Source organism: Anoplolepis gracilipes, chromosome 1 (assembly GCF_047496725.1).
Source record: "Anoplolepis gracilipes chromosome 1, ASM4749672v1, whole genome shotgun sequence".
NCBI classification, from domain to species: Eukaryota; Metazoa; Arthropoda; class Insecta; order Hymenoptera; family Formicidae; genus Anoplolepis; species Anoplolepis gracilipes.
This window is the reverse complement of record NC_132970.1, coordinates 19,677,048-19,704,481: the sequence shown is the minus strand read 5'-3', so window position 1 is coordinate 19,704,481 and position 27,434 is coordinate 19,677,048. Positions and strand designations below refer to the sequence as shown.

General features: G+C 30.8%; 1 protein-coding gene across 3 annotated transcripts; it reads left to right on the top strand.

Moving 5' to 3' along the window:
* The first annotated feature begins 1,171 nt into the window (after positions 1-1,171).
* On the top strand, positions 1,172-27,307 carry Gad1 (glutamate decarboxylase). 3 transcript variants are annotated; one of them, XM_072906105.1, is made up of 12 exons: positions 1,172-1,572; positions 2,461-2,552; positions 3,815-3,903; positions 4,532-4,622; positions 7,215-7,451; positions 13,747-14,063; positions 14,392-14,643; positions 15,283-15,350; positions 19,565-19,643; positions 20,896-21,045; positions 21,894-22,088; positions 22,246-27,307. In XM_072906105.1, exons 3-12 carry the CDS (start codon positions 3,847-3,849, stop codon positions 22,417-22,419), a joined length of 1,620 nt encoding a protein of 539 aa, XP_072762206.1. In that variant the 5' UTR covers positions 1,172-1,572; positions 2,461-2,552; positions 3,815-3,846; the 3' UTR covers positions 22,420-27,307. The 3 variants fall into 3 exon arrangements, with proteins under 3 accessions (XP_072762206.1, XP_072762197.1, XP_072762214.1); XM_072906096.1 differs by lacking the exon at positions 2,461-2,552 and having other exon boundaries at positions 1,173-1,572; XM_072906113.1 differs by lacking the exons at positions 2,461-2,552; positions 3,815-3,903 and having other exon boundaries at positions 1,176-1,572.
* Positions 27,308-27,434: the final 127 nt, after the last annotated feature.

The window sequence follows — 27,434 nt, the reverse complement described above, 5'->3', positions numbered from 1 at the left end:
AATTAGATTCTTTCATCGTAGCCCGTTGTACATCCTAATGAGCGTTCCGTTTCTATTCTAGCTATATTTTGGCGGTATAAACGTTTTTTTTATTTGGACCTTAACATTTTAATAGCATTCTTCGGCATATATTGATGTAACACTCTGATCATTATTTTAAATTTATTTTATAATGTATAAGATTATAAAAAGATTATTATCTATATTTATTGATATTATATTTCATTTGTGTGCAGTTAATTTTTAATTTGTATCAAAAAATAGGCTGTAACTACTGTAACGACTGTTTTTCTCTATTGCATTCTTTAGTTATAATGTACATGATTAGCTGAAAATGATTGATATTGAAATAACTGATATTTGCCGTTTTTCTCTCAATATTATGAATTTGTACATATCATACATATATCTATAATTTTGATACCATAGTTTCATAAAAAAAATAATATTTAATATAGGTATTTATACGTACAAAACATTACACATGTAAGCTAAAATAAAATGTGAAAAAGAGTATTAACATACACTAGAATATAATTGATTAAATTTTAATAGATTTTAAAAAGTAATCTCATATTGAAGAATTTTATGTGGTAATCAAATTATTAATGAGTTTAGTCGTTAATACAAATTTGTAATTATATATTTTGTATATCTAATGTTTCACTGAGCACTGAAAATTCTAAAAAATTGTCATACGTTTTTGTCAATATATATATATATATATATATATATATATATATATATATATATATATTGTATATGTATATCTCATAAACAGCGACATATTCTATTCTTTAGGACATTTTCGAATCTCATTTCCCTCTCCATATTTCCGTGCAGCAAAGACACTAAGATTTTCGTTTTCCAAACACTGAGATTCTTGAGACTCTTCCTATAAGAACCTTCTGAGATAGCGAATAGAATATAAACATACAAAAGTGTTGGCAGCGAATACGTTCCGCAGAGAAAATCGGGTGCACGGCTAGGATAAATAAAAAGAAATCTGGAAACAAAAAAAGAAACAAGAAGAGAAATTGGCATACCTGCTCTCTCACTTTCTCTTTCTCTCTCTCTCTCTCTCTCTCTCTCTCTCTCTCTCTCTCTCTCTCTGTCTTTTTATTTCACCCTCTTTTTCTCTCTGACGTCAAAAGTGACGTTCGCTCTAGGATTGGTGGTACGGCGACACGCCCTGCATCTACCACTGAATTTCACCCTTCTATTTCATCCCACTATACAACTCCCACCAGTTGCAATCGGACACGGCCACGCCTACGTAAAAGCATCCCCTATTGGAGAGGGTGATTGCGTAGGTTGTGCTGAAATGAAACTGGGTCAGGCAGACTCGAGGCAGGGCCGAGTCAGGCCGAAGCTCGAGAATCGTCCAGGCGTTTTCGGCACGAAGCAGTCCCTTGGAAACCACCCCGAAGCCCGTCGTTGCTGCGCTACTTCGTCGGCATTTCACCTTAAAATCTACACTCGCTCCGAAGCGAAATCTAGCCCTCGTTGAGACCACAAATCAAGCCACCCGACCACCCGAAGAAAAGCCAGTGAAGAAACAAGCAAAATTAGGTAAGTACGACATGAAGGTTGTATTACAGCAAGTAGATTACTTTTCTTCAATTTAAAATTGATTTCTGATGTAATGTGTGTTACAGAATTATCGGGGGAATGCTTTAGAACTTGATAATTCATATTCTATTTAAAAAAAAAATCATCACGGTAAATCGGAATTAAAGATGTGAATTTTTGAAAAGAGTTTGGAGAGTAAATACATTTAAAGGGATTATTGAAATTACAAAATATATAAATTGGTTAGTTAATAATAAAATTTTAATGAGTGTAAAATAATTTAAAATTTTGCTACTGATAACATATTATTTTATAACCTGTGATTCATATAGAAGCAAAATAATTATAGTTGAAACTCGCAATGTTTAATGTCGATTTTATAATTTTTATCTTTCTTCTGGTGTGATAATGCATTTATTTATTTTTACTAAATAATTTATAGCTTTAGCTTTCTCTAATAGTTCTACTGTTTATTACAATTAATATATAATTTATAGTATTATATCTTATAATTCATTCATTTTGTATATCACTTGGTGCAAGAAAAATCTTTTTTTTAATATAAGAATATATTATTTTTTCAAAAATTAATGGCTGAAAAAGTTGTTTATTTATAGAAGTTTTTTTTTAAATTTTAAAAAGCAGAGACTGAATCTACTGTTAAAATAATAAAAAAAATAAATTTTTGCTGAATATAATTTAAGTTAAAAATGATTTTAATTCGTAAATATTTAAGAGAAATATATAAGAAAAAAATTGGAGTGCAAACTAAAATTGTTAATAATATCTTGAACTAATCTTGGAAACATTATTGAATCAACATTTTTATGACAGTTGCCTATCTCTGTTTCTAAACTCTCTTTTAATGGATTATTTCCTCCAAAATAGATTACATACATGAGTTTCTCCACTTCAAGAAAAAAAAAACTTCGACGCATTGATTTGATAAAGCGGATGATGACAACATTCAACACTTTAATGTAACATATATTTTCTTCGAATACATTCATTAATCATGCACGTTTCTCATATAATCATTTTATCTCTCTTCTGTATTTTTTCTATTGCATGTTTCATTATTGTGGATAATCGATGGATGTCTTTCAAATTTTCTCTAGCTTCTCATATCCCAGGACCGCTCTATTGATTCAGAGAGCAAAGTGATGCGATTGCTCAAGAAAATCATGAAGACTATTATTTGGCTTATTTACTACTTAGAACAAAAGTGCAATTAATAGTTTAATAATCTGGAAAAATGCTTATTTTACGGTTACATATTCTTATAATTGAGATAATAATCACTTTAAAACTAATTATCTTTTATTGGCTATATGTGTGTGTATGTGTGTGCATTTCTTTTCAATCGTAGTGTTCGCGATCCCATTATACTTACTTGCGAGCTCATCAGTCTTTACTTGTGGTCGTTGACAAGTGTCAAATAACTAATTGTAAGCACGACCTTGTGTTTCTCCTGTGCCTCTATGTATCAAAACTTCCTTCTTTATACATCTGTTATTCTTTAAAATTAATGTTGCCATCATAATTAAAAACATAATTTTTAGCGAATTCAATAGTAGTCTCTTTAGTTATTTTCTACGCATATCTTAATAGACTCGTTTATTCCACGTTACATTATGTGTAAGTTGCTTTTACCTAAATATTATTTTATTTATTATTATTTAATTTTTGTTTTTTTTTCTATATGCTCTGGTAATCTTTTATATCTTTAGCTTTAATTCTAGATTTTTCTTTTTTTTAATTTTTCTCTATATGATATTTTTATTATTTTTCTTTCTATAATTCAAATTCTTTTTTTCTTTTTGTAATCTTCCTATTAATTGCTATTTAAATCTTGAAATGCTTTATTTTTTCTATACTTCCTATGATATTAGCAGTTTATTTTCTATATATGCAAATTGCTAATAAATCCTACTAATACTATTATTGTTATATCATAAAATTTAAACTTATATATTTTATTAAGAAAAATTTAATTTTGCATAAATTAAAAACTTGCAATTTTTCATGTAGTCATGAGAATGCTCTGTGTTTTAGAAGTTAATTTAAAAAAAAACAACAAAAAAACTGCTCTCTGTCCATGTTTCTTCGGTCGCTCAGCCTATCGCGCTGCCAAGGCGATGACAATCTCGCTTAACAATTTCGCAATCTCGCTAAAACTCGCCAAAGACTCGACGCCGCAGTACGTCGTGACTGAAGCGGAACCTGTTGTTGATTGTTGTAGGGACTGTTGAGGCGAGGGACACAAGCAGAGACATGGACAATGTGCAAATGATCGGCACTAAAATCACAGCGATCAAGGAATACTTATATGTAAGGCATCCACATTGCACATCATTCATCACATCTGTTCGTTTAACGAGATCGGCATCGACAATGTTTTCATTAAAAATATTTTCATTGATTAGTATAAATATTACCTATTATACATGGTAATATTAATTATAGGCTTATTTTATGTTTTGTCAGGTAAGCAATGAATCGTTGTTATAAGGGAGTTCTAGGATATCTAACTTTAAAATAATAAATTTTCAATAGCATGATACATAGAAATCTGTGAATGTATATGTCGGTGAATGATTATATCAGTTAGTATATATAATTGACAAATTCAATATCTACGAAGATAGTATTGGTGAAAACATTGTCGATGAAATTTTTGTCAGTGATTTTTATGTAATTTCATTTAGTGATTCTTAGGTTCATTGTGTCAGTTTCTTGATTTCCAGCAAGCAACAATTGATTGACTTATAATATTATTTATTACTATCACATATATATTTTTATGTCAGCAAATTAATTATTCTATTGATTGATAAAAGTTCTTCGATAAAACGATTCGATTTTAATATTTGCTATTATAAAGGTCAATACATTAATGCAAATGTCATATAACTACGGACAACTTAAAAAGAAAAATTTTTGTTATTTTGGATTTCAGAACTTTGCACGAACGCATTCACCCACCAGACTAATGAGTTCCGAAAATACCTATTCGCTCTCCAAGGAGCATTGCAACTTGAAGTACTCGGGTAAGTCATTATGACAATTTGTAGTTAATCAATTTTTGAGTATTGCATGTGTGTGAAAATAATTTAATATAAAGCTAAATATTTTCTTTTCTAATATATTTGCTTCTCTAACATAATTAATGTGTGTTTGCTTCATGAATGCTACTTTGATTATTCACAATTTTGCGTAACCTATATAATAACCTATATGATATCATTCGGTGTTGATATATAAAATCAATCAAGAAGAACAAATGATATTTGTCATGAGTACATTTTACATTACGCGAGTGTTGACTTAGCTTTTCGAGGGCAAAATTCAAGCGTCACAATATTGTCCTGATTTCGCGAGGCTTGTGGATCGGAAGGGTGCATAATAATAGAGGATTTAGAATTATTCCAAAGAGGTTGGTAGACGCCGAGTGGCTGAGGACAGATTACACGCCGCAGGGATGCGGAAGGGTTTGTCATCTTCACCGTTTGGGAAGTGTTAGCGGGCGATAACGACACGTGCGTGCCTTTCGTAGAATTTTAGATATTTTAACGGATCTTTCCTCCAATGATTTTTACTACGATTCTTTGCCAGTGATATACAAGCATTTAGAAACGTTTCGTAAGAGAACGCATAACGCGAAATCTGCAGTATTACTATAAATTAAGGTCGTAATCCGGCTTCTAAATCGGCGTGACTAATTGCCGCGTGTAACAATCCCCAGAAGACGCGTTGATTAAAGTCGAAATGCGAGGGTCTAGGCACATCTGGTGTCGAATGACTATACGTGCGATAGATATATTGAGTCCGAACTGAGCGATATACTTGACAAGATCTGCGAGATAACTGTTTCATAAAGATTAGAATTACGATACATAATATAATATTGCCTTTGCATTTAACCGTTTATTTAGATAAAATTATTATTATACACAAATTAGATTAGAGTATTGTTTTTAATAGAAAATATTAACAGGCAACAATTAAACTATATTTATTTTAATTAATAACGTGATTAAATCTTGCAATAGTTTCGAACTTGTTTGTATCTCAAAAAGTGTTATAAACCTCGAGAAGAAGGTCTTTGGACATTAGATTGATGGAGCTGGATTAGCTGGATCTGACTGTTGGAAGCCGGGGATTTTCCTTGTCTAACCATAGGCTCAAGGCGATCTATATAAGTTTTCGTACGCCCTTCTTTTATTTGGCACAATCTTTACGATCATTGAAAAAGAAAATTCTTATTGGTTAAAGAGGAATCTTTTTTGAAAAAAGTATTATTGCCTGATAGATCTATTTTTTTAAATTATCATGAAATGTTTTTGTTCAAATATCCTTATTGTTTTATCAACGATTTAACAAAATTATTATTTGATAGGAAATTAGATTTTATTAAACTATTGTGTTTGTAAAATTTGCAAATTTTTAATCAATATTTTCGTTCAGGAGACTTGTAATTTAAAATAATAATATTCGATATTTCTGAGCAATATTGTATATATTGAAAGAGAACAATAAGCATTCAATTCCAAATCTTCTTAAAAAGCCTCCTTGCAATATCCCTTCTTAAAAAATCTAAATAATAATTTGAAAGCGAAGTCTCATAGCAGCTTGGCTGTTTATCCATGGGATCACTTTAATGCAATGAGAGACGAGGGGTGGTCTACTTCATGGGATATTTTATGGTCGCTCTGCTATAGAAGGACAGTTCAATTTGTGGAAGATTTACCACGAGTACATTGAAATGTTCCATTGCAATGACTTCGTTCTATCTTTATTATTTTGCATCGATGACATTCGATAAAAAACTATACTATATATGTATATATATTTATATAAAGTTACGTTTTAGATCTTGGTCTGTTCTGATTTTGAATTATATTTGTTATGTTTGTAGAATATAATATGTGTGTATATATATACATATATATATATATATATATATATATATATATATATATACATAATTATATGGTGCATGATGTATGGATATTGATGTTTTCACGCAATGAATTGCATGCTATTACACTAAAGACAGTCTCACACACATAAAAAATCACGAAGAACTTACTGCGAACAGAAAAAGGAAGAAGAACATGAGATGATGTCATCCCACCAAACAAGTGAGAGTGTGTCAATATAGGTCTATACTTTCAATTGTTTGATGAGGTGAAATCATTCTAATTACGCGTTACCTTCGAGGATGACGTCAAAGTCATGATGGTAGGTCGAGCAACGAAATGACAGCCGAAAGGAATTTTGTCAATATAATTTTAATCGATATCGTTGTAGAAGAGATTTCACTTGATTCCAACAATTAGAGAGTTATCGTAACTATTGTATCGTATTGTGTATAAATTTTATTAGTTTTTTAACGAAAAAGAAAAAAATAATGTATAAGAACTTAACATCGTAAAAACAATATAGATACACAATTTGTTTTGGAAACTTGCTAGTGTGGTATCGCTATTTAATCAAATATTATGCACAAATGTATAAATGTTTACTAAATGTTTACTAAATGTTGTTAAATTGATGATTATTGCATATCATAACATCATTTAACAAATAGACAATTCATATATGAGATTAGTGCTTGTATTTTCTTATTTTGTTCGCAGATATTCTGCCACAAAATGCAGAAGGCTATCCGGCTACTAGAGAGTTCTTGATGAAGGTAGTAGATATTCTGCTAGACTTCGTCAAATCAACGAATGATAGGAATTCGAAGATCCTCGATTTTCATCATCCTTCCGACATGATGCGTCTGCTCGATCTGGAAATACCTGATACCGGATTGACTCTTCAACAGCTCCTATTGGATTGTTCCATGACCTTAAAGTATCAAGTGAAAACAGGTAAGTGCAAATCACGAAATATACATACTATCATGAATAACGCGCAATCTTAATCGAACATTTTTTTATTAATCAATCATTTCTGCAACTAATTGTAAGTCACAACCGTTAACAAATTTTACAAGTATTAATTATAAACGTATTAAAACATAAAATAATATCACAAATGCAGAGAGAAAAAGAGAGACACAAATTAATAAATCATTTTGAACTTTTTTCGATAATAAAAAGAGATCGTAAAGGTGTGTATGTAGATTGTAAACGTGTGTACGTATGTGTGTTAGTATCTAATATATATATATATATATATATATAATATATAATATATAATATATATATATATATATATATATATATATATATAATTATTTCTATTTTTGCAATCTGTTTTTTATTCTTAATAGTAAACTAAAAATAAAAATATTAATGGGATGTATACATTTTAAAAGAGATAATTGTTAAAATTTATCGAAAATTTAATTATAAAAACAACTAATTCTTAGAATAGAAAATGGCAAATTTGGAAGCGTATCTTTCTCTACTTTCTCTCTCTTTGTCTTTTTTTTCTTTTCTCTTTTTTTTAACATTTTAAGAATTTATATACAATCAAAAACTAATATAAAAGCATTTTGAAGCAATTTTGTATTATTTTAAGTCATGATTTTGTATGTTAATGAAACATTTTATATATCAAACATGTAAAAGGCTTTTTATTCCTTCGAAATATCTCGAAATATTTTGAGATTCAAACGATCATTACACAGAAACAAACATATATACATAAATATTTACCTCTTGTCGTCGATTCTTACAGCCTTTCTGTCGAAATTTTACAACAAAAAGATTTTTCGTTTTCTTCATTTTTCTGTAATTTTAAATCATTTTATATTTATATTTCCTGGCAAAAAGACGTATTCTATTTAGTCATAAATAATTTCAAGTGTTTAAAGTGTAGTAAAACTTCAAATATTTTAACTTTAAATAATTTAGTTTTAAAAACTTATTTAGTGTAAGAATTTGTAAATCAAAATTATTTTAAAAACTTGCATCAACGTGAAACGCAGAGATGCATAATACGTAGTGGAACAAAAATATTACAAAAATGCAGATATCCCTGTCAGGAAGAGCATTTTAACACTGCTATCGCGCATCCCTATCCCTTAGGGCGATAAGCCACATAATTTCATATTCAATTTAGCATTTGCGCTCGCAGAGGAGCAAAGATAAGGTGGCGACAGACATCGGCAATGAAGCCCGACGGCTATCGACCCTCGAAATAAACACACTGACGTGGTGTTTGTAATAAATCGACAGGGGTATACGCAGTAACTACAAAACTGAAAGATATCTCCGCGTCACGTTTTCATGCCACGTGCTATGTCATATTTTGTGTCACCATAGATGAAATGCCAAAAGACATTTTTTTAGATAGCTTACATTTGTTATTTTTTATCGTACAAATTTTGCTTTAAAAAATGATTAAATAATATTTTATATTTAAATTGTCAAGTGTTAACAATATGTACATTGCATTTAATGAAATTTTCATCAATTGACAAACGAATGCATCATTCTTCTTGATATAAAATATAATTTATATATAATATTTATTATTTATATATTTTTGTAACTAAATTTTTTAAAATTCTTTTCCATCTGCATCTTTTAATTAATTTCGCAATTTTTTGTCATAAAGTTTATTCTTATAATATGTATATACTGGAAGGTTATAAACTTTATGACAAAAAATTTACAAAATTAATTAAAACATTAAAAAATTAAATATACAAATATATATAGAGAGAGTGAAAATTTTATAAATCCTTCAGATTCTTTAGATATATTTTATTTCATTAGGCATATTTCATTTTAATAAAATGTAAGAAGCAAAATAAATATATCTAGGTATTGCGCCAAGTTTCAATTCGCAGAAATAATGCAGCAATAACGTCGATATGGCTAGATTGTGATAGAGCGGCTTGGCAAAATACCAAAAGTCAACCGCAAATCTCCCTTTCGGCGTGCGAAAGTTCGCTATCTCGGTAGGATTCGATTACCAGCTTGAATAGATGGTAATGCACAATGGAGAAGACCTAACTAAACTTAGGCCAGGAGGAATCTGGTCTGTCTGCAGTCCATGTAAAAGGAAGCGAGGGCCGCGTGATCATCCCCTCGTCACCAAAGGGCGCGTGCACGATACGTGCCGACAAAAACTCGTTATTAGATTATATACCACAAAATTCGAGAGCCCTTCTCACATCAGGTTTAGGAGGATGGTCTACCCTCGGCCACAGGAAAATGTCCTATCTTTGAAGAATATCAATTGATGTGTATCGATATAAAAGTCGCTTTTGAAAGGGAAGACATATATATCAGAAATACATTGAAAAATATCAATAATAGAAGCGAAAATGCAGTGAACCTGGAGAAAAATCTTCCAGTACATATCGATAGAAATCGCAATATAATACTGGTTCTAATAACATATCAAAAATAAAAATTTTCTGCGACGCGATAACAATGGATTCAAGGAACATCTTGAAATGAAAAAATATGATAGAAACTTAAATCTAAAATCTAAATTACTTTTACAATTACTTTTGTATTATTAAACGATCACAAATTTATTATATAAGAGTGACACACATTTGTAGAATTATACAGTATACTTATGCAAGATACAATTATAATAATATTATATAAAAATATAAAATACATTAATATATAATAATTATATTAATAGATAGACACAATTTTCATCAATAGATACAATTTAAATTATTATAATCCAAAAAATAATTGTCCTTTAAATTATAATTATGATAAAAAGACACTACGACCTTATTGTTATTATGCTTAAGTATATGTATGCGACACCGCTGCGTAGAGTGGCAAATTCAATAGGATTGGTGTAATTAAGAGCCATTTCTACACGATTTTTCTCCGGTAGGGTCGAGGGGAAACAGTAAATAGGGAGCAAAACCCGGTTGCAGAGGGTGGTTTACTATGCGATATAGGGGCAGAGGCATTTCGCGAAGCTTTAACGCGGGAAAAGCATCGGGGTGCGGCGTCGGAGGAATTTAAATTGATACCGATAGTTCGTCGCGGAATGCGCGAATCGGTCCGTCACGGAATGTGAAAAATGCCGTATCACATGGATGGTATCTGCGCGATGATAGTTTCTGTTGAAAAAGAACAAGCATACTGGGTGTGCAAAACATTCAGCGCATTTATTTGCATCAAAGTGCACTGCACATCATTCCATTCGCTGCAATTATCTGATCAGAAAGGAATAATTTTAACATTTATCGTACTGCATTAGAATTATAATATTTTTTTCAGGTAAATATATATTTTAAATAAAAATTAATAAACAACTATACTTTAAATAAAACTTAATATAAAGAAATGTATCTAGTTCTGAAGATAATATTTCTATGTTCTAGGACAATGAAATAGTAGAAAGTTACCGTCATATAATATAAAGGGATATAAAAATAGCATATTATGACACACAATTTTGCAAAATTCTTTATAGGAATAATATAACAGCACTGCCAGGCACAATATTTTCTTCCTTATGAGTAGTATGATTGATCGCGTGGCATTAATGTTAAACCCGAGTTACACACTTCGCTCCATACAAATCCCGATCCCTATAATATATCACCGCAGTCTGCTCGGAGCAGGTTCGCCTTGTGTTCTCTCTTTCTCTCGACTATGCTACGTGAGGGCAGGAGCAAATTAGTCGGAAAATGATTCTCTGGATAGTTACGAAGAACGTTTGAGACAAATCATTTATTGTAATAGCTGAAAATCGAGATGTTGTGGTTAAAAAAATTATATTTATGCTTATTAAAAAGCATAAATACAATTGCAAAAATAAGAAACTAAATATAAAGCTATATATAAAAATTATGTAATCTCTAAAAAATGTAATTTATACATAGTACAATATCAACATTTTCATCGTAAGCTGTCATTTTTGATGATTAGACGTTGTTATCACACAAGAGGAGCTTTACAATTTCTAAGAATTAATGTTTTCTTCAAAATTAACGTCTATTCAAGTCTGTAATATTGATCTGTTTATTTTATTTAAGGCAAGAATACACTTGCGTTTTTTTTTTCATTCTAATTGACTTATATTTAAAAATATGTGTACGACATAAAATTACAAGAATAAAAAAAAATAGGTATACATTTTTCTCTCAGCTAATAAGTACGAGATGAGAATAGTACAAACAATGTAATCTTTACGAGAAAATGCCAAACGCCCGCGCAATTTCAAACTCGCGACACAAATCTATATAATGAAAAGCGGCTTATTTTGCATCAGTTGGCCGCACTTTGTTTGTTTTTCCTGGACAGTGTGCGAGTTTGAGAGCCTCTGCAAACAATCTAGTCGAGCAGCGACGCGTGTGACGCGCAAAATGCGGGCGCTTCGGACCATCGAATCCTGCTCCACCCTTAGTCGCAATGCGATTCTGTCGCTCCTATCAGACGGGAAAAAGAGAGAGGATCGTCTTTTCGTACACCCTTCGACCGGACGCGTGCCACGTTCCACGGACCGAGATAATTGCGAATAACAGTACGACAAACGGCTCAAATATCACCGTCTGACATCGTGTCTGAGATGGTTTTCGCGGATTTATTGATACTGGCGTCAATCGATGATTTGTAATTATTTATGAGAGGTAGTTGAGACTTTATTCAAGCTGAATGAAGAACTAAAAATATTTTAAGTATCTCTAAGTACCTTTCTAATCGATGCAAATTTTCAAAACCAAACGTAAAATATTGAAAAACCGTTTGTATTAGAGAGATTACAGTTTTGTTTAAATGGACACACATATGTTAATGGGTCTAATGATATGCAATATTTCTAGTTGCTAAAATAATAAGATGATAAAGTTGATAATAATTCATAGAATAATGAGATGATAAAAATCCACAGGTTAAGAAACATTTGTTGCTACTTTATTTAAGTATGTAGTTTGCGCTCCATTAATGGAACTCTTTTAAACACTGTGTTCATGAGTTTTTCAACAAGAATCGGAGATTATCCTTTTAGGCTTTTAACGTCAATTCGACTTTGCCACGCGGCAAATCCCAAGCTCGAGGTAGCCGTCGGTGAAGGGGAACGTCCATACTTCATGGAGAACGATGATGCCATGTATCAACCATTGTTTAAAACAAAAATTAAAATACATTTATAGGCAACAAAAATTTCTTTTTGTCTCATTTAAACACATATCATATATTTAATATATAAAATAATTTTGATTAGGTCTCATGTGGATTAAAAATCTTTATGTTTTTTTTTTATATATTTTATATTTTTTATTTTTTTACAGTGTTTTTGTGTGTATGTGTGTGTGTGTGTGTGTGTGTGTGTGTGTGGGGTGGAGGGGGGGGGATACGTTAGCCTATGTGTATTGTGCAAAAAGTATAAGAATATCGAACGCACAAGGGTCAAAGTCTTTTCGATACCGGATATTCAATGAAGTGAATCCATCATATTTCAAAGACTAAGGGATTTGCTTCATCCCTTAGAAGGTGTTAGTGCTCTCGAAGGGTTCCTCTATACGTTATCTGTTTCATTGATTGTTTCCTGATGAAACATGGGAGGAAACATGAGAAATAATGTTCTTCTTAAATTTCAATAGTCACATATTCTTTCTTTTCCTTTGTATTTTACAGTTTCTTCGCGAATATCTTTTTTTTTTTTTTTTTTTTTTTTAAATAAACGTATTTATATTGATTTAAAGTAAGTACGTTTAATGCGTAACGCAAATAACGGATTAGAAGACTGACATAGCTACGCATTTATGTGAGAAAGAGAGGGAAAATAAAATACTCGCTCCCCTAGTTGCATCAGAAGGTTGGGATCCCATCGAACAGAAGCATTAGGCTTGATCCTCGCGCGATGTTCAGCCGAGCGGATGACAACGTACTCTGGAAGAGCTTAAAGCTCTCTCTCTAGGCGCCTTTTCTCTAGCGTGCCTTTGGCTTACGCGTTATGATGAGGTCGCGTGTAGCATAATAATACTCGAACACGTGCCACGTCAGCGTTATTAATTACTTTGCTATTAAGAGTCACTTGTCAACAATCACTGCAGCCGCAATCGAAGCAGAATGATTTATTAATTATTGTCACTGACACATCAGTAATTAATTGCATTTGCATAATTTTCAACAAGAATACGTATACTTTAGGAAAATTCTCGCCAAAAAATTATATAAAATCGGAATATATAATCTCTTTAAAGGAACCGTTTTTTCTTACTTTTAGGACATCCACATTTCTTTAATCAACTATCATGTGGCCTCGATTTAATATCCATGGCCGGTGAGTGGCTAACCGCGACAGCAAATACGAACATGTTTACCTACGAGATCGCTCCCGTGTTTATTCTGATGGAACATGTCGTCCTGCAAAAAATGCGCGAGCTCATAGGTTGGAATTGCGGCGATTCCATTCTCGCTCCAGGTGGATCTATTAGCAACCTTTACGCCTTTCTTGCGGCCAGGCATAAAATGTTCCCGTACTATAAAGAAAAAGGACTCTCTGCTATCGGTGGACAGTTAGTTATGTTTACGTCCGATCAGGTACGTTTAAATTTGACTTTTGATAAAACTATTCCTAAAATGAGAAAGTAATGATAAAACTACTCGTCTTTCTTCTCGAAAACTGTTTAACAATTAATTAAGATTCAACCTTTAAAAAAACTTTGTTATCTAAAAATTGAAAAAATTGGAGTTATATGATAAGTAAAAATTATTGAAATTGTTAATTATAAATTTGTAAATTTTTCGAGAGACATTAAGTAAATTTCTATTGAAATTATAGAGGTTATTTAAATATACCTTGATACATCAGAAACAAAGGAAGTTGATTAAACTGTTTACCATTCGTATGGATTATTAATGCCTGCAGTGCCATTATTCTGTGAAATCATGCGCTTCCGTTTGCGGTCTCGGGACGGATAATTGCGTGATGGTGCCTAGCGACGAGCGTGGTCGCATTATTCCATCGAAGTTGGAGGAATTGATTCTGGAGCGTAAGGCCAAAGGTCACATACCGTTCTTCGTGAATGCCACTGCGGGAACAACAGTTATTGGTGCATTTGATCCGATCCCAGAAATCGCTGATATCTGTCAAAAATACAAGCTTTGGTTGCATGTCGACGTAAGTAACGCTCTTTTCGAAAAATGTGGAAACATATATTGTATATTTATGTGCTGAATATTAAACATAAATAACATTAGTATTATTTAGAGATATTGAACATTAATCTTTTTAGACAATGTTAAGTAAAATATTATTTTAAATATATTATTTTAAATCACAAGCAATTTTTCTGCATATTAATTATAAATAAATAAAAAAAAAAATATATATATATATATATATATATTATTAAATAATATTTTTTATTATAATTTATTTAATTGACAATTGCAATAAAATAATAAATATAATAATTAATAAAAGAGAGAATGTCAGTTCGAGTAGTTTTAAAGGATATTCTCACTTAAGTTGTAAAATCCCTTTCAAATCAGATGTGCTTATGCAATCAAGTTCATCCAAACACAGTTTAAGCCGTAAATGCCAAACGCGTAAGAGCTTTAACGTAAATAATAAATGCGGGAAACAACAGAAGTTCCAATACAATACTCATAAGTGAACTGTAGGGAGACTCTAAGTCAAAGAACTGCTTAACGCAGAATCCTACATTTTGCTTATTTATTATATCGTCGTTCTAATTAATTGCTAGCATTCCATCATCAAATATTGTATTTTGAATTTTCTATATTTTTGTTCCAGGCGGCTTGGGGTGGTGGACTGCTTCTGTCGAGAAAGTATAGACATCCGAGATTGACTGGCATCGAACGGTGAGTATTGATATAAATATTAAAATATACTTTTTGCATATCGAATAAAAAACAGTTATTAAAAAATTATAAATTTTATTAATAATTTTTAAATGTTTTATAATATTTAGTTTAAATTAAAGTTTAGATTAAAGTGTTTTATAATATTTTTGTTATTGTTAGATTAAATACTATTGTTGTATAAATAATGTTTATTTATTTATTTATTTATTTATAAACAAGATACAAATATCTTTGGTAAAATTAGGAAGTAAGACAATAAAAAGAGTAATAAAAAATAACTGGGTTAAGCAAATAACAGTTTATGTAAAGTTTGTATGAAAGAACTTAGGCACGGGCAGAAAAAATTAATATTATTAGATACTCGTAGTTCATTACCACGTATAGCGAGATTTAACGGTTTAAACTTGCCATAAGAGGTTCTGTGAGACTCTTTATGAAAGTTCTTACAGTTCCTAAATGATCTAACTGAAATGTGAAATTTTATTTTATCAAGTAATTCCGAGCAAACTATGAATCCATTTATTAGTTTAAAGAGAAATACCTATCAATCATAGTTCTCCTTTTAGTAAGCGTTGATATTTTAAAATTATTTAGTAGATGACCTGAAGATTGGGCACTCTTAGATGAAAGCTAATTTTACAGAGAAAGCGATGTTGTTCAATCCGCACTTCGTGATTTAATTGGATAATAAGAAGCCCAGACAGCCGAGGCACATTCCAGTTGAGATTTAACAAATGTTGTTTTATATGCTTATTGTTCTTATAATGTATCTTTTATACATATATTAATGCAATTACGTTGCGCAATTTTATTTACTTTTGCGATTAAGTCCGAACATCGTAGATATATGTACATATAGGAGATTTAATTCATGTATTTTATAGTCAGAGCTTAGTTGGGCTTAGCTATGATGAACTTCTTTAAAAAACATCTTCAACCTAATGTGCATTATATATGTGGAATAAAATCAATACGAGGATTCGCTTTAGAGGTAACTGCGATTCGAACGCCGGGATGAAAATGATTTTACATGAGAATGGACGAAGGCAGTCAGCCCATAATGTATTGCTCGCATAAACCGCGATTAGGATGCTACGAGGGGCTGGCGCCAGATTGCTTCAGAATGCCTTCTTGTGTTAGCAGTACTCCTATCGATACGGAAATTTTGTACAATTATTGCGAAGCGAGTATCCTTTGCACATTATAAATGTATAAAAATAGTTTCAACAAAATTATATTTTTTGAAATTTAGCTGTAATATTGAAAAATTTTTAGAAAGATATGATATTCAATTGAATATTTAAATAAGCAATATTAATTTCAAATTTTATCGAAAATCTGTATTTCGCGCGCGAGAAAATCCACGACTTTTGATTCACCTAGTATATCTATGGATACGAACGCAATGGAACCCTCCGAGCTGTGATAGGGGTCAGGGGTACGGACGAGGAACGTATGGGGTTGGCGAGATTAATCCACGATTTGCATCCAGGCGCATCTGCTCCCTCAATTCGACAACACACAATCCCTGACCTGAAAATCGGTGCGAGAAGTCTCTCGGGAATGATTTATGTACAAAAAAAAGATAGCGAGCCATCTATCAATCGTCACTATATTTAAAAAATGTTGATAAGTAAAAAAATATATCTTATCTATTTATAATAGATTATGATGATGACTTTAATGTTTCTTAAATTATAATAATTTCATATATTATTATTAAAACGTTTTTCATTTTTTATTTATTTTGCTAGTGAATATCTTTAATATATAATTAACTAAAAATACTTAAAATATATTTGGAGACCATTATCATTATTTTTTATTTATTAATATATTTAATTTTATTTTTCCTATTATATCAATGACAGATAGTGCGTTTGTGATTTTTTTTACGTGGACTGTACCGCGATGGGTACTTCCTTCCTGGAAGTCTTGATTAAAATGGCAAACGAATGGCGCACTGAGAAAGATCCGACGCACGAGCAACAGCTGGATCAGTTCCCTGGAGCACATTTGTGGAACAGAACTCTCCTTTTACATCGACGCGCCGCGACATCGTGCCACCACCGCGTCTTCCCTCCGCAAGACTGAAATAAAAGCCGGTGCCTTGACAATGCCAGATTAAACTCGTACAAAGAGAGCTACCTCATCCTCTGGATGGTCCTCTTTACTCCCCGTCGCATTCCCGTTTCGATGCGTAGAATCGAGAATGGCTGTCGTGATTTCACCTTCTCGGTTAAAGTCGCTCAAAAATGATCTCGTAGAAAGGAACAAAACCGGGAAAGATCGCGAGTGTACGTGAAGTTCGAAGTGTACGTTTCAATTCATTTAGGAAGAGATATTATTAGACCACTTGTAAAACTTTCTTCAAATCAGAGAAACTTTAAGTTCCTAATTGTAAGTTCGTCCTTTACCCCATTAATTTCTTGAAAAGCTAATTATTATTAAAATTTATTATTATAAAAATTTTTTTTAGTCTTTTTATACTCTTTAAAGAAAATCTTTAATTTAGATTTTTCTATAAGATCTATCTCTGCGTTGTAAAACATATTATGTCTCAGTAGGCATTAAACTCTGTTCATATTTTCTTTTTTATCATTACTGATGATGAGTCAGAAGAATAAAATTCGCATTATATAATTTTTGTACGTAGTCTGTGCATATCACACTTAAGGGTGTGGGTAATTAACATTCTCTGTAATATATATTGCGCAGCTTTTGGGGTTGGCATCTCAGATGAATTTAAAAGCGTACGGAAGGGTGCCACGCGCGCCAGCTCCAGCTGCGAATCGCATTAATCACTTGCACTTTATACACGCTTTTCAAGTACAATCTATCGTCTTATATACAAAGAACATTTCTTGCCTTACTTTTTTAATGAATTATTACTCGTAAATTTATCGTAAAGTTTATGATAATTTTTGGATATTTAAAAGATGCAATATAAATATCTACATATTTTAATTTTAACTTATTATAAAATTAATTATATAAATAATGATTAATTTTAAAATAATTTGAACAAATATACTGCAATGTAAGTGCAATTTTCTTCTTGCATAGATTAGACAATTTTTAAATTCATATATTGATATTTGTTTAAATATAAATTAAAATTAACATATAAAATGAGGAAAAAAAAGAAAACACTGCACGAGATTTGGAATAAAATAAAAATGTGACAATCTGCAACAGAAGAAGATGCACACAAGTGAATAATGGACAGCATCTGTTAACGACACGAATCGTGCTTCAAGGGCACTTCAAGAGTACCCTCGTATCATTCACAGGGCATTCAACCGACACGCTGGACCAGTGTCACGATAAACATGTCACTTGCCAAGCATCAAACATTTATCACATAGCACGCGACGTATATACTTAAAGCTGAAATTTTATAATTATAGAAAAAAGAACACACGTGCAAAATTTTTGCAATTTTTAATAAATTCTAATTTCAGAAAAATATTAATATAATATTTTTAACAAATATTATAATTGCAGAATTTTATCTTGCTATTTATTGCGTTTTACCAGATTTAGTTTTCTTCTTTTTTATTCCCACAATTTTCTTTATATTAAAATTATTACTGCTAAAATACTTAAAATACATTACAAGTTTATGTTGAGGAATGTGAACGTAGATGTTCACATTTCATAATACTTTTTCAAGGATTAAGAAGGGTTAAAGGTTTTTACCACTAGAGTAGGTCCCAGAGGATCAGGGGACTAAATCCGGTCCCGTGGCTATATTAATAGCTCTTCTCTCGAATTGATAGACCTCTTTTCATAGCACGGCAGAAAGATAACTCATATTTTATCCCCTATTGGTTCCCGTGGGAGTGGATAAGAGTGGATAAGAGTTTGACGACCAGCTGAGTTTGGCTGGTTTTTTCAGTTAGCTGCGGCTCGCTTCGACAGGTTGCTGATAAGACGAGAGGAAGAATAATTTTTCCATACCATTCATAATCTTGGTCTATATGATATACAATGCTACCGCAAACACGTTTTCAATCTATAAAAAATATATAGAATAATATTTTTCTATAATGTAAAATTACAAAAGAGATTTGATAGTGTGCTTGATGTTTAGGATAATATTTAAAACATTTTAACTAAATTGTTTTATCAGTTCTATTACTTTCGAAAAATTGGAAATTAGATTTTGGAGCAAATTAAAATTTCTTAATAACATATGATTTTTTTAGGGCTGACTCGGTGACATGGAATCCTCATAAACTTATGGGAGCCCTGCTTCAATGTTCCTCTATCCATTTTAAGGAAGATGTAAGTTATGATTGACATTAGATATGTGTGTGTGTGTGTGTTTGTGTGTGAGTAATTAGACATATTTTCATTATTATAAATCTATAAATGATAAAAGTATTGATAAATTAATCAAAATATTTCATGACACAACAGCAGAATCTTTTTTATACAAAGCGTTTTTTATTTTTCGAGTTGTGACATTTTACTCAACGTTTTTCCTTCAAATTAAAACGCTGACAAGTAAATCTCGGATAAAAAGCATTCACGAATAAATGTCAACGTTGCATCCGTGATATGTCCAAGACGCTGCACTTTTAAGAGTTTCCCTCTATCTGTTTCTGAACGTACTGAATTCCTGCATCGCGCAAGGCCAACGACACAACTAGCCGCATTCCAAGGGGTAGATCTACGTGCCGGGGCGCGCGGCACTACAGGAATTTAATTAAACTAAGAGATAACATATGTTGCCATTCCCCCCGCTTCCAACACGCCGCTAGGGAGGGTTCTTCCCCCCACGCGACTCAGTTATTGCTAACTCCGTACTTCCCCTTCGGATATTAAAATTCCGTGCACCGGCTGCCACAAGATATCCAGGGGAGACTGCGCCATGCTTTTGTCGGACCGCGTTGCTGTTGACGTTGAAGCGCGATGTCCACGTTTTCAGTGACATTGACAATCATATTGTTTTTTCTAATATAAATTTACAAATTAAAAACTATATGGAAAAGTATTAATTTATTTTTAACTAATCGACTACATATGTAATTAAATATTCAGCTCTCAGTTTACCAAGCATTAATATTAAAAACAATAAATAGTAATAACGAAAATATTATAAATGGTAACTAAACCGTTTAAAGAATCTTTTTTTAGCTTGAGATAAAATATTTATCAGCATTATTTAAATTGATACTATGTGTTAAGAGTTCCGTCTATATAATGTAGAAATTTTTAAAAATATGTTAAAATTTGAGAAAGCAGGTATACATATTTTGAAAAGGATAATCTTATTTGAAACAATGGTTGTCAATAATGGAGCGCAATATCATTGTGGCATATCCGCCATTTTGTAAATTCAATATCCTGAATTTTCCTCCTCATGCGCATGTGTTGAAACGTCGTATCGACCCAGACAGACTCACCCTCTTCCTCCTCCGGCCTGTCAATCGGAAACCGCGAGACAATTCTGGAAGCGTTCCGTTATTGGAAAAATATTATATGCGATCGTCTCTCACCGATTTTGAAAGCGAGAGCTATTTCCATTTTGCAGGGGCTACTGATCAGCTGTAACCAAATGTCCGCGGAATACTTGTTTATGACGGACAAGCTGTATGACGTGAGGTACGACACTGGCGATAAGGTCATTCAATGCGGACGTCACAATGACATTTTCAAGCTTTGGTTGCAATGGCGCGCTAAGGTAAAATCCGTTAGATTATTACACAAAGCTGCCTTTATGCTCTCTTCCTCGTTACTCATTGATTCTGCATTCTCTCGCGTGACATTATACGTAGCATTGCCCTTATGGAATTTAATACTGCGAATCATTGAGAAAAATAAAATAATTGGTAAAAAAAGAAATACTGGTCGGTATTTCATTAATTTTTTGGTTACTTGGTCCAAACACTAATTGAAGTACTTAATAAAATTACTGATATTAATAAAATATTGAGAATTATCGATAAATACTACCCGGACATTTTTCCCCAAAAAATCAGTTTAATATCTAAATTCCCCTGTATAGGAATCAGAAATTGAACCGATAGAAATAATATATTTATTATAGTTATTATAATCTTATTAACCGCATTTTGTATGCTTTATAATCGCTGATGAAAAAAACTTGTACAAACACGAGTATAGATAGAGAATAGCGCATCGCGTAGCGAATGAGCTTATAAGCTCAAATACTGATTTATTGTTAGAAATTGAATATTGAAATATTCATATTCAGTGCTTTATCTCAGTAATTGAATTTTTAACAATGCTTCTCATAATTCTCAATATTTTGTCATTAACGCAAAGTATTATACTTTAATATTCTAATAATACTATGTTAAATATTAAGGCAGTATTTAATCACTGAAGTGTTTGTAATCACTAGAAGCTCAGTCATTGAATCACTAAAATTATTATACATTAATAATTTAACTACAAAATAATTACAAAGTAATTAATTAATCACTAACTCAGTAGTGATAAATTTCTGTAAAAGTGTTCTATGATGATTTATAAGCTTTTACTGAGTTAAATTTATTTTACTATCAGGGCTCAGAAGGTTTCGAAAAACATATGGACCGGCTGATGGAGTTGACAGAGTACATGGTTAGAAGGATTAAACAAATGCCCGACAAGTACTATCTGATCCTTGAGCCTGAATTGGTGAACGTCTGTTTCTGGTACCTGCCCACACGTGTGCGAAACATGCCACATACCGCGGAGAGAATAAAAATTTTGGGCGAGGTGCGTTTGATAAATTGAAGACATCCGGTTTTAATGCAAGCAATATAATCTAACAGATTTAAATATCTAGCTTTAGATTCTTTAATAATAAAATACTAAAACTTTCCATCTCTTTATCGGAAAAGTCTCGGAACTAAAGAATCATTTATACTTCTAGATTTGTCCAATATTAAAGGGCCGCATGATGCAAGCTGGTACGTTGATGGTTGGCTATCAGCCGGACGATCGACGGCCTAACTTCTTCAGGAATATTATCTCCAGTGCCGCCGTGACGGAAGCCGACATCGATTTCCTCTTGGCCGAGATGGACCGATTAGGCCATGACTTGTAAGAAATCTGTCCACACATAAGTATTAATCATACAATATACAGTGATTAGACGATTGACCGTTGACAAAAAATCATATTATCGTGATAATCATCTGAATTTTTCGCAACGCGTTCAAAAAGATGTGTGTGCGATGAAGCTCAGATCAAAATTTAAATTCATTATCAATATGAAACGTAAGATATCTAAAAATATATTTGGTTTCAATTTTGCAACATTTTCAATTTTGTTCTTGTAATTTTTTGATAATTAACATCAATTTTTAGCAACTTAAATCATTTATATCGCTTAATTAAGATTTCTCGCGTTGATTAACACATTAATATTATTTTTTAAATATTAGCGGCAACATGATGTTTAATTAATTTCGCGTTTAAATTGGAAGAAATTTAAATTGAAGAAAAAGGTAATCTTGTATAGTTCTTTATACAATACTTTTTCATCGTGTTCCATAACACTCTGAATCAATCGACACATATATATATATATATATATATATATATATATATATATATATATGTATACATATGTATACATGTATGTTGACTGACAGAGATAATTTAATTGGACATGAATCTTAATTGAACGAAAAGGACGATAATTTCAATGAAAGGTCAATGTGTAGGTAATGCTTCTTTATCCTGCGGCCTGTTTGCAGCAGTAATCTAAATATATGTCGAATGATATTAGTAGTACATAAGTTTTCTAGATTTAAATGAAACACACAGCATATCTCCGAGAAACGAAAGGTAAAGGTAAAGGTAAAGTTACAGAGTTAAAGATGCTTCCGGCCGTAAACTATGCAGATTAATTATTTTTCGCTGCTCGATGCATGATGATATCCATGCGTGTGATGAAACTATCAATCTCTTATTAATCGAAGCAATATATATATATTCGCTTTCCAAATGAAACATGCGGATAAAATTTTTTATCTTAAAATGTGGATTGCGAAAAATAATGTTGTTTAAAGTTTATACTTAATTAATTATGTTGAATAAACTATCTTTACTAAGTTAATTTTGAGATTTATATAAATAATTATATATTTAAATTTATAAATATATTTTTTTTTCGTTCTCTCTCTCTATTTCTGTCTTCGTGACGATATAATATACACTTTTAAATATATTAAATTAAATATATATTTAATTTGTTAGCGGTCTTTATATATAGTTTATTCGATATAAGATTATTCGATATAAATCGTTTAATATGTTACACTTTTATTAGTTCTTCTTGTTGTTTGTTGATGAAATAGCTAAAAATGTTTACAGTTTCAATTATTTAATTATAATACGTAATTAAAATTGTTTTAGATCTTTGTTTAAAATTATACAAAAATAAATTATGTGAAAGTAAATTAAATTTAAATACAAAATCATGGTTCTCTACAAATTCAAATAAAAATATTTATTGCAATTTAATCAGAATTTGTAGTTTGTCCATAACGCATTGGAACAAAGGCAACGCTATTTTCCTGAGTGTAAAATATATATATCTAAAATGTAACTTGTAAAAAAGTAAACACTTTTTCTGAGCGTTGTTTTGTTTCTGTTGTACGAGTTGCAACTTGCAACACAAATTGTCATCGAATAGTTTCGAAATAAAATCTTTTTATCGCCGTGATGCTATAGATAAATGATATAAGTTGACATTGCTCTTTCCATTATAGAAAATAGATTTAATGCTGTGCATTATTCTCTGTTGAAGTATTGACGGAGTTTATAATTCATCGATTGTTTGCAAAGATAATGTTACACATGAGATGGACTGCATCTATTATATACACAAAAATATATATATAATTTACTGTTAAACAGTTTTAATCGCGAACGAAGAATACTATTTAAAATATATATATATATAGATATATATAAAAAATATAAATATATATATATTATATATATATTTAGTGTTGAGATTTTAAGAATACAAAACACAAAAAAACTCATGAAAGTACATGCTTTTTCAAATATTGGTGCGAACGGTTGTCACTTGATTCGTCGATGCTATTAAAACTTTATTTATTTTTCACTATCAACACAATATTGTTATTAATGATTGATATTAATGAATTATCACAATTATTTCAGTATCAACAAGCTTGCAATAATTTTCTAGAAAAGTAGATCTTGTAAATAATTTTCTGATTACGTGTTGATATATGTTAATTAATATATTTTTTTACGTTTGTGCTCACTAATTTTTATTTCAATATTTCTATATATATATTCTATATACATATGAATATGTGTTATTACAAATAACATAGTAACTTTCTCACTATGATGACAAACGTTTCAATCTGTTCGACGACACTTACAACCGAACGGTTCTATAGATTTCAACTCACTCGCCAATACGGAGTAACAAAAAAAAGAAATACTCAAAAGTAATATAAAATATCTAGATGTATTACTATACAAAGAAATATGAGTGTATTTATGTACATCTTTGGAGAGCACTCAGCGCGCGTTTCCTTTCCATCGACGACTGCCGTGCCGTCGTGATAAATAGTTTAAAACTAACAGATATATAACTTTTCATGCTGAACATTCGTTTATTTTCAGTGTCAAAAGACATCACATGACTAAAAAAAAAAAAAAAGATATTAATTCGTCATTTTTGATCACGTGACTTGTTTTAATATTAAAAATGAGCGTCAAGGGTCAGCATGAAAAGTTATGTACCTTAAGTCATTCTTACAATTAGAGAAATACATTTAGAAAAGGAGTCGCAATTAGTGTCAGGAAATTAATGAGGGATTAATCGAAGTAGAGAATAATCGATATATCCTGTAATTTAATGCCAAAGACGTTAATCGTACGTATTTAAATGACTGCGCTTGGCTGACGAATTATAGCAGGCAATGTCAATTCTATGAAAAACGTATATACATAATATATAAAACATAGAGCGCGTTATATATTGAACTCTGCATCAATGAGGCAAATAAAACTAGAAGTTAGAAAGAATAAAAGCATAATTTATTAAAAAGAAAGTAAAATATTCTAAAGTATTAAATATTAATACTTTTTTGAAGATCACACATTCTTCTTAACTATATTCTTTTTTATTCTTATTTTTACATGAAAAACTATAACAATAATAATTTTTATTCTTATTTATTTGAAAAAATAATAAGACACATTTTTAAAATTATAACATTGTTACGTAATCGCGTGGAAAAAAAATAAATATCAAATATTTTGATATAGCAGCCTTTAAACGATTTACAGTTTGTATCGTAAATTATTGCCGACTTAAAATACTATTCGGAAGAATAAATAGTATTTATTGATCCAGAGTTCAAAAATAATTTATTTGTAATCACTATGCGCCAAAGGAGAGACAAAATGTATTTTTCGAAAGGAAAATGAATTAAACAATTCATCTGACCAGCAAACCGATACCTGCAAAGAGGCATTTTATCAAACCGTTGTTAATTATTATTCATAATTCTATCGGCGTTGCGAGTTTTTTCAGTCATAGTCGTTGGCACTGCCAACATAGTGATCAATGCTATTCGTAAACGAATTTCTCTCGTAATTACACACATCTTACCAATTCCTGTGTAAATGATCGTTTTTTAAGGAAAGAGTGATATATTTATACGGAAAGAGTATACTCGTCCCTGTAGACTTCCGATTATTTAATTTGCGTATAATTAGATATATTGAGATGTTTGGTGCCACATTTTTTCCTTCGTAATGTAAAGCATTGTATATGCAGCTAATATGACGAATATTAGCGATAGAATTAATATAGCATTAATAGTTTAAAAACTGTACTGACTTATTAGAAGTTATATAATATTTATATAATTACAATTTAGAATTGCTAATATTATGCAATTTTTTTGTAGGTAATTAGTGAACCGTATTATAAAGTATTTGTATATAAAGTACCATTTTAATGCGTATAGACACTTTATTTATTATTACATACAATGGAATTAAATATAAAGTTTTTCTAATACAAGGTGATATATATAAATTTTATATTTAATTCTAATTGAGTATTATTTATACACTACATATCTAAATATCATACACATTTTCAAAAATGCACTGCACAAATCACATTTTTGTATAATGCAATCTTATTATGCACTATTCTTAAATGCACTTTTATGCATTTTGTCCTTTATGTTACTTATAACATTATTGCGAATATTATATTTATTACATCGCATTGCATATATTAAACATTAGACATCATATTGCACTAAACACATTACGCTAATAACACTTATCAGTATATTTATTGCTTTCTTCGATAGTCTACATCGACGAGAAATACGTGTGTATGTAACCGAATAAATCTTTTATTTCGATTATGTTAACGAGATAGGAAATCATCTTCTCAAGTCATTAAGTCATATACATCAACTAATATTTCCTTTACTGACAATTTAAAGCATCAAAACTTTGAAAACATTATCGTTAATTATTAGTCCTTGTCCTCATTATCGTTAATTATTAATCTAATTATTAGTCCAAGTTGGTAACGAAACAAGATAAGCAACAAAATCCCATGTCTTCCAAACGACGAGAGTATCGATTAGTGTTTAGCGAAAAAGCCTCGAAACATCTTCGGGGAGAAAGCTGTCCTTGTATACTGTACGTAATGAGAAATACATTTATAAATACATAGAGAAAAAAAAATATATATATATATGTACATGCGTGTGAGTAAAACTTGGTTGATACGTGAATGAGACGCGAAAGAGAGTATGCGGCGTTGAGATAAAAATGATTGTTTGCTGGCACATAACCATGTTGTTCGAATACCGCCTACCTAATTGCCCTTATATCCACTGTATATCAATGTCTAATAAACTGCTGTTATCCCAAATAATCACATAATATATATATAGTTTACATAATTTGTATAAATTTTGTCATTAATATTTTCTTTTTAAAATTTATTGCTTAAAAAATAAGATGAAACAAATCAAAAAATTTCCATCTTAATTAAAACATAATTAAACGTTTATATGTTAAGGTCTATTT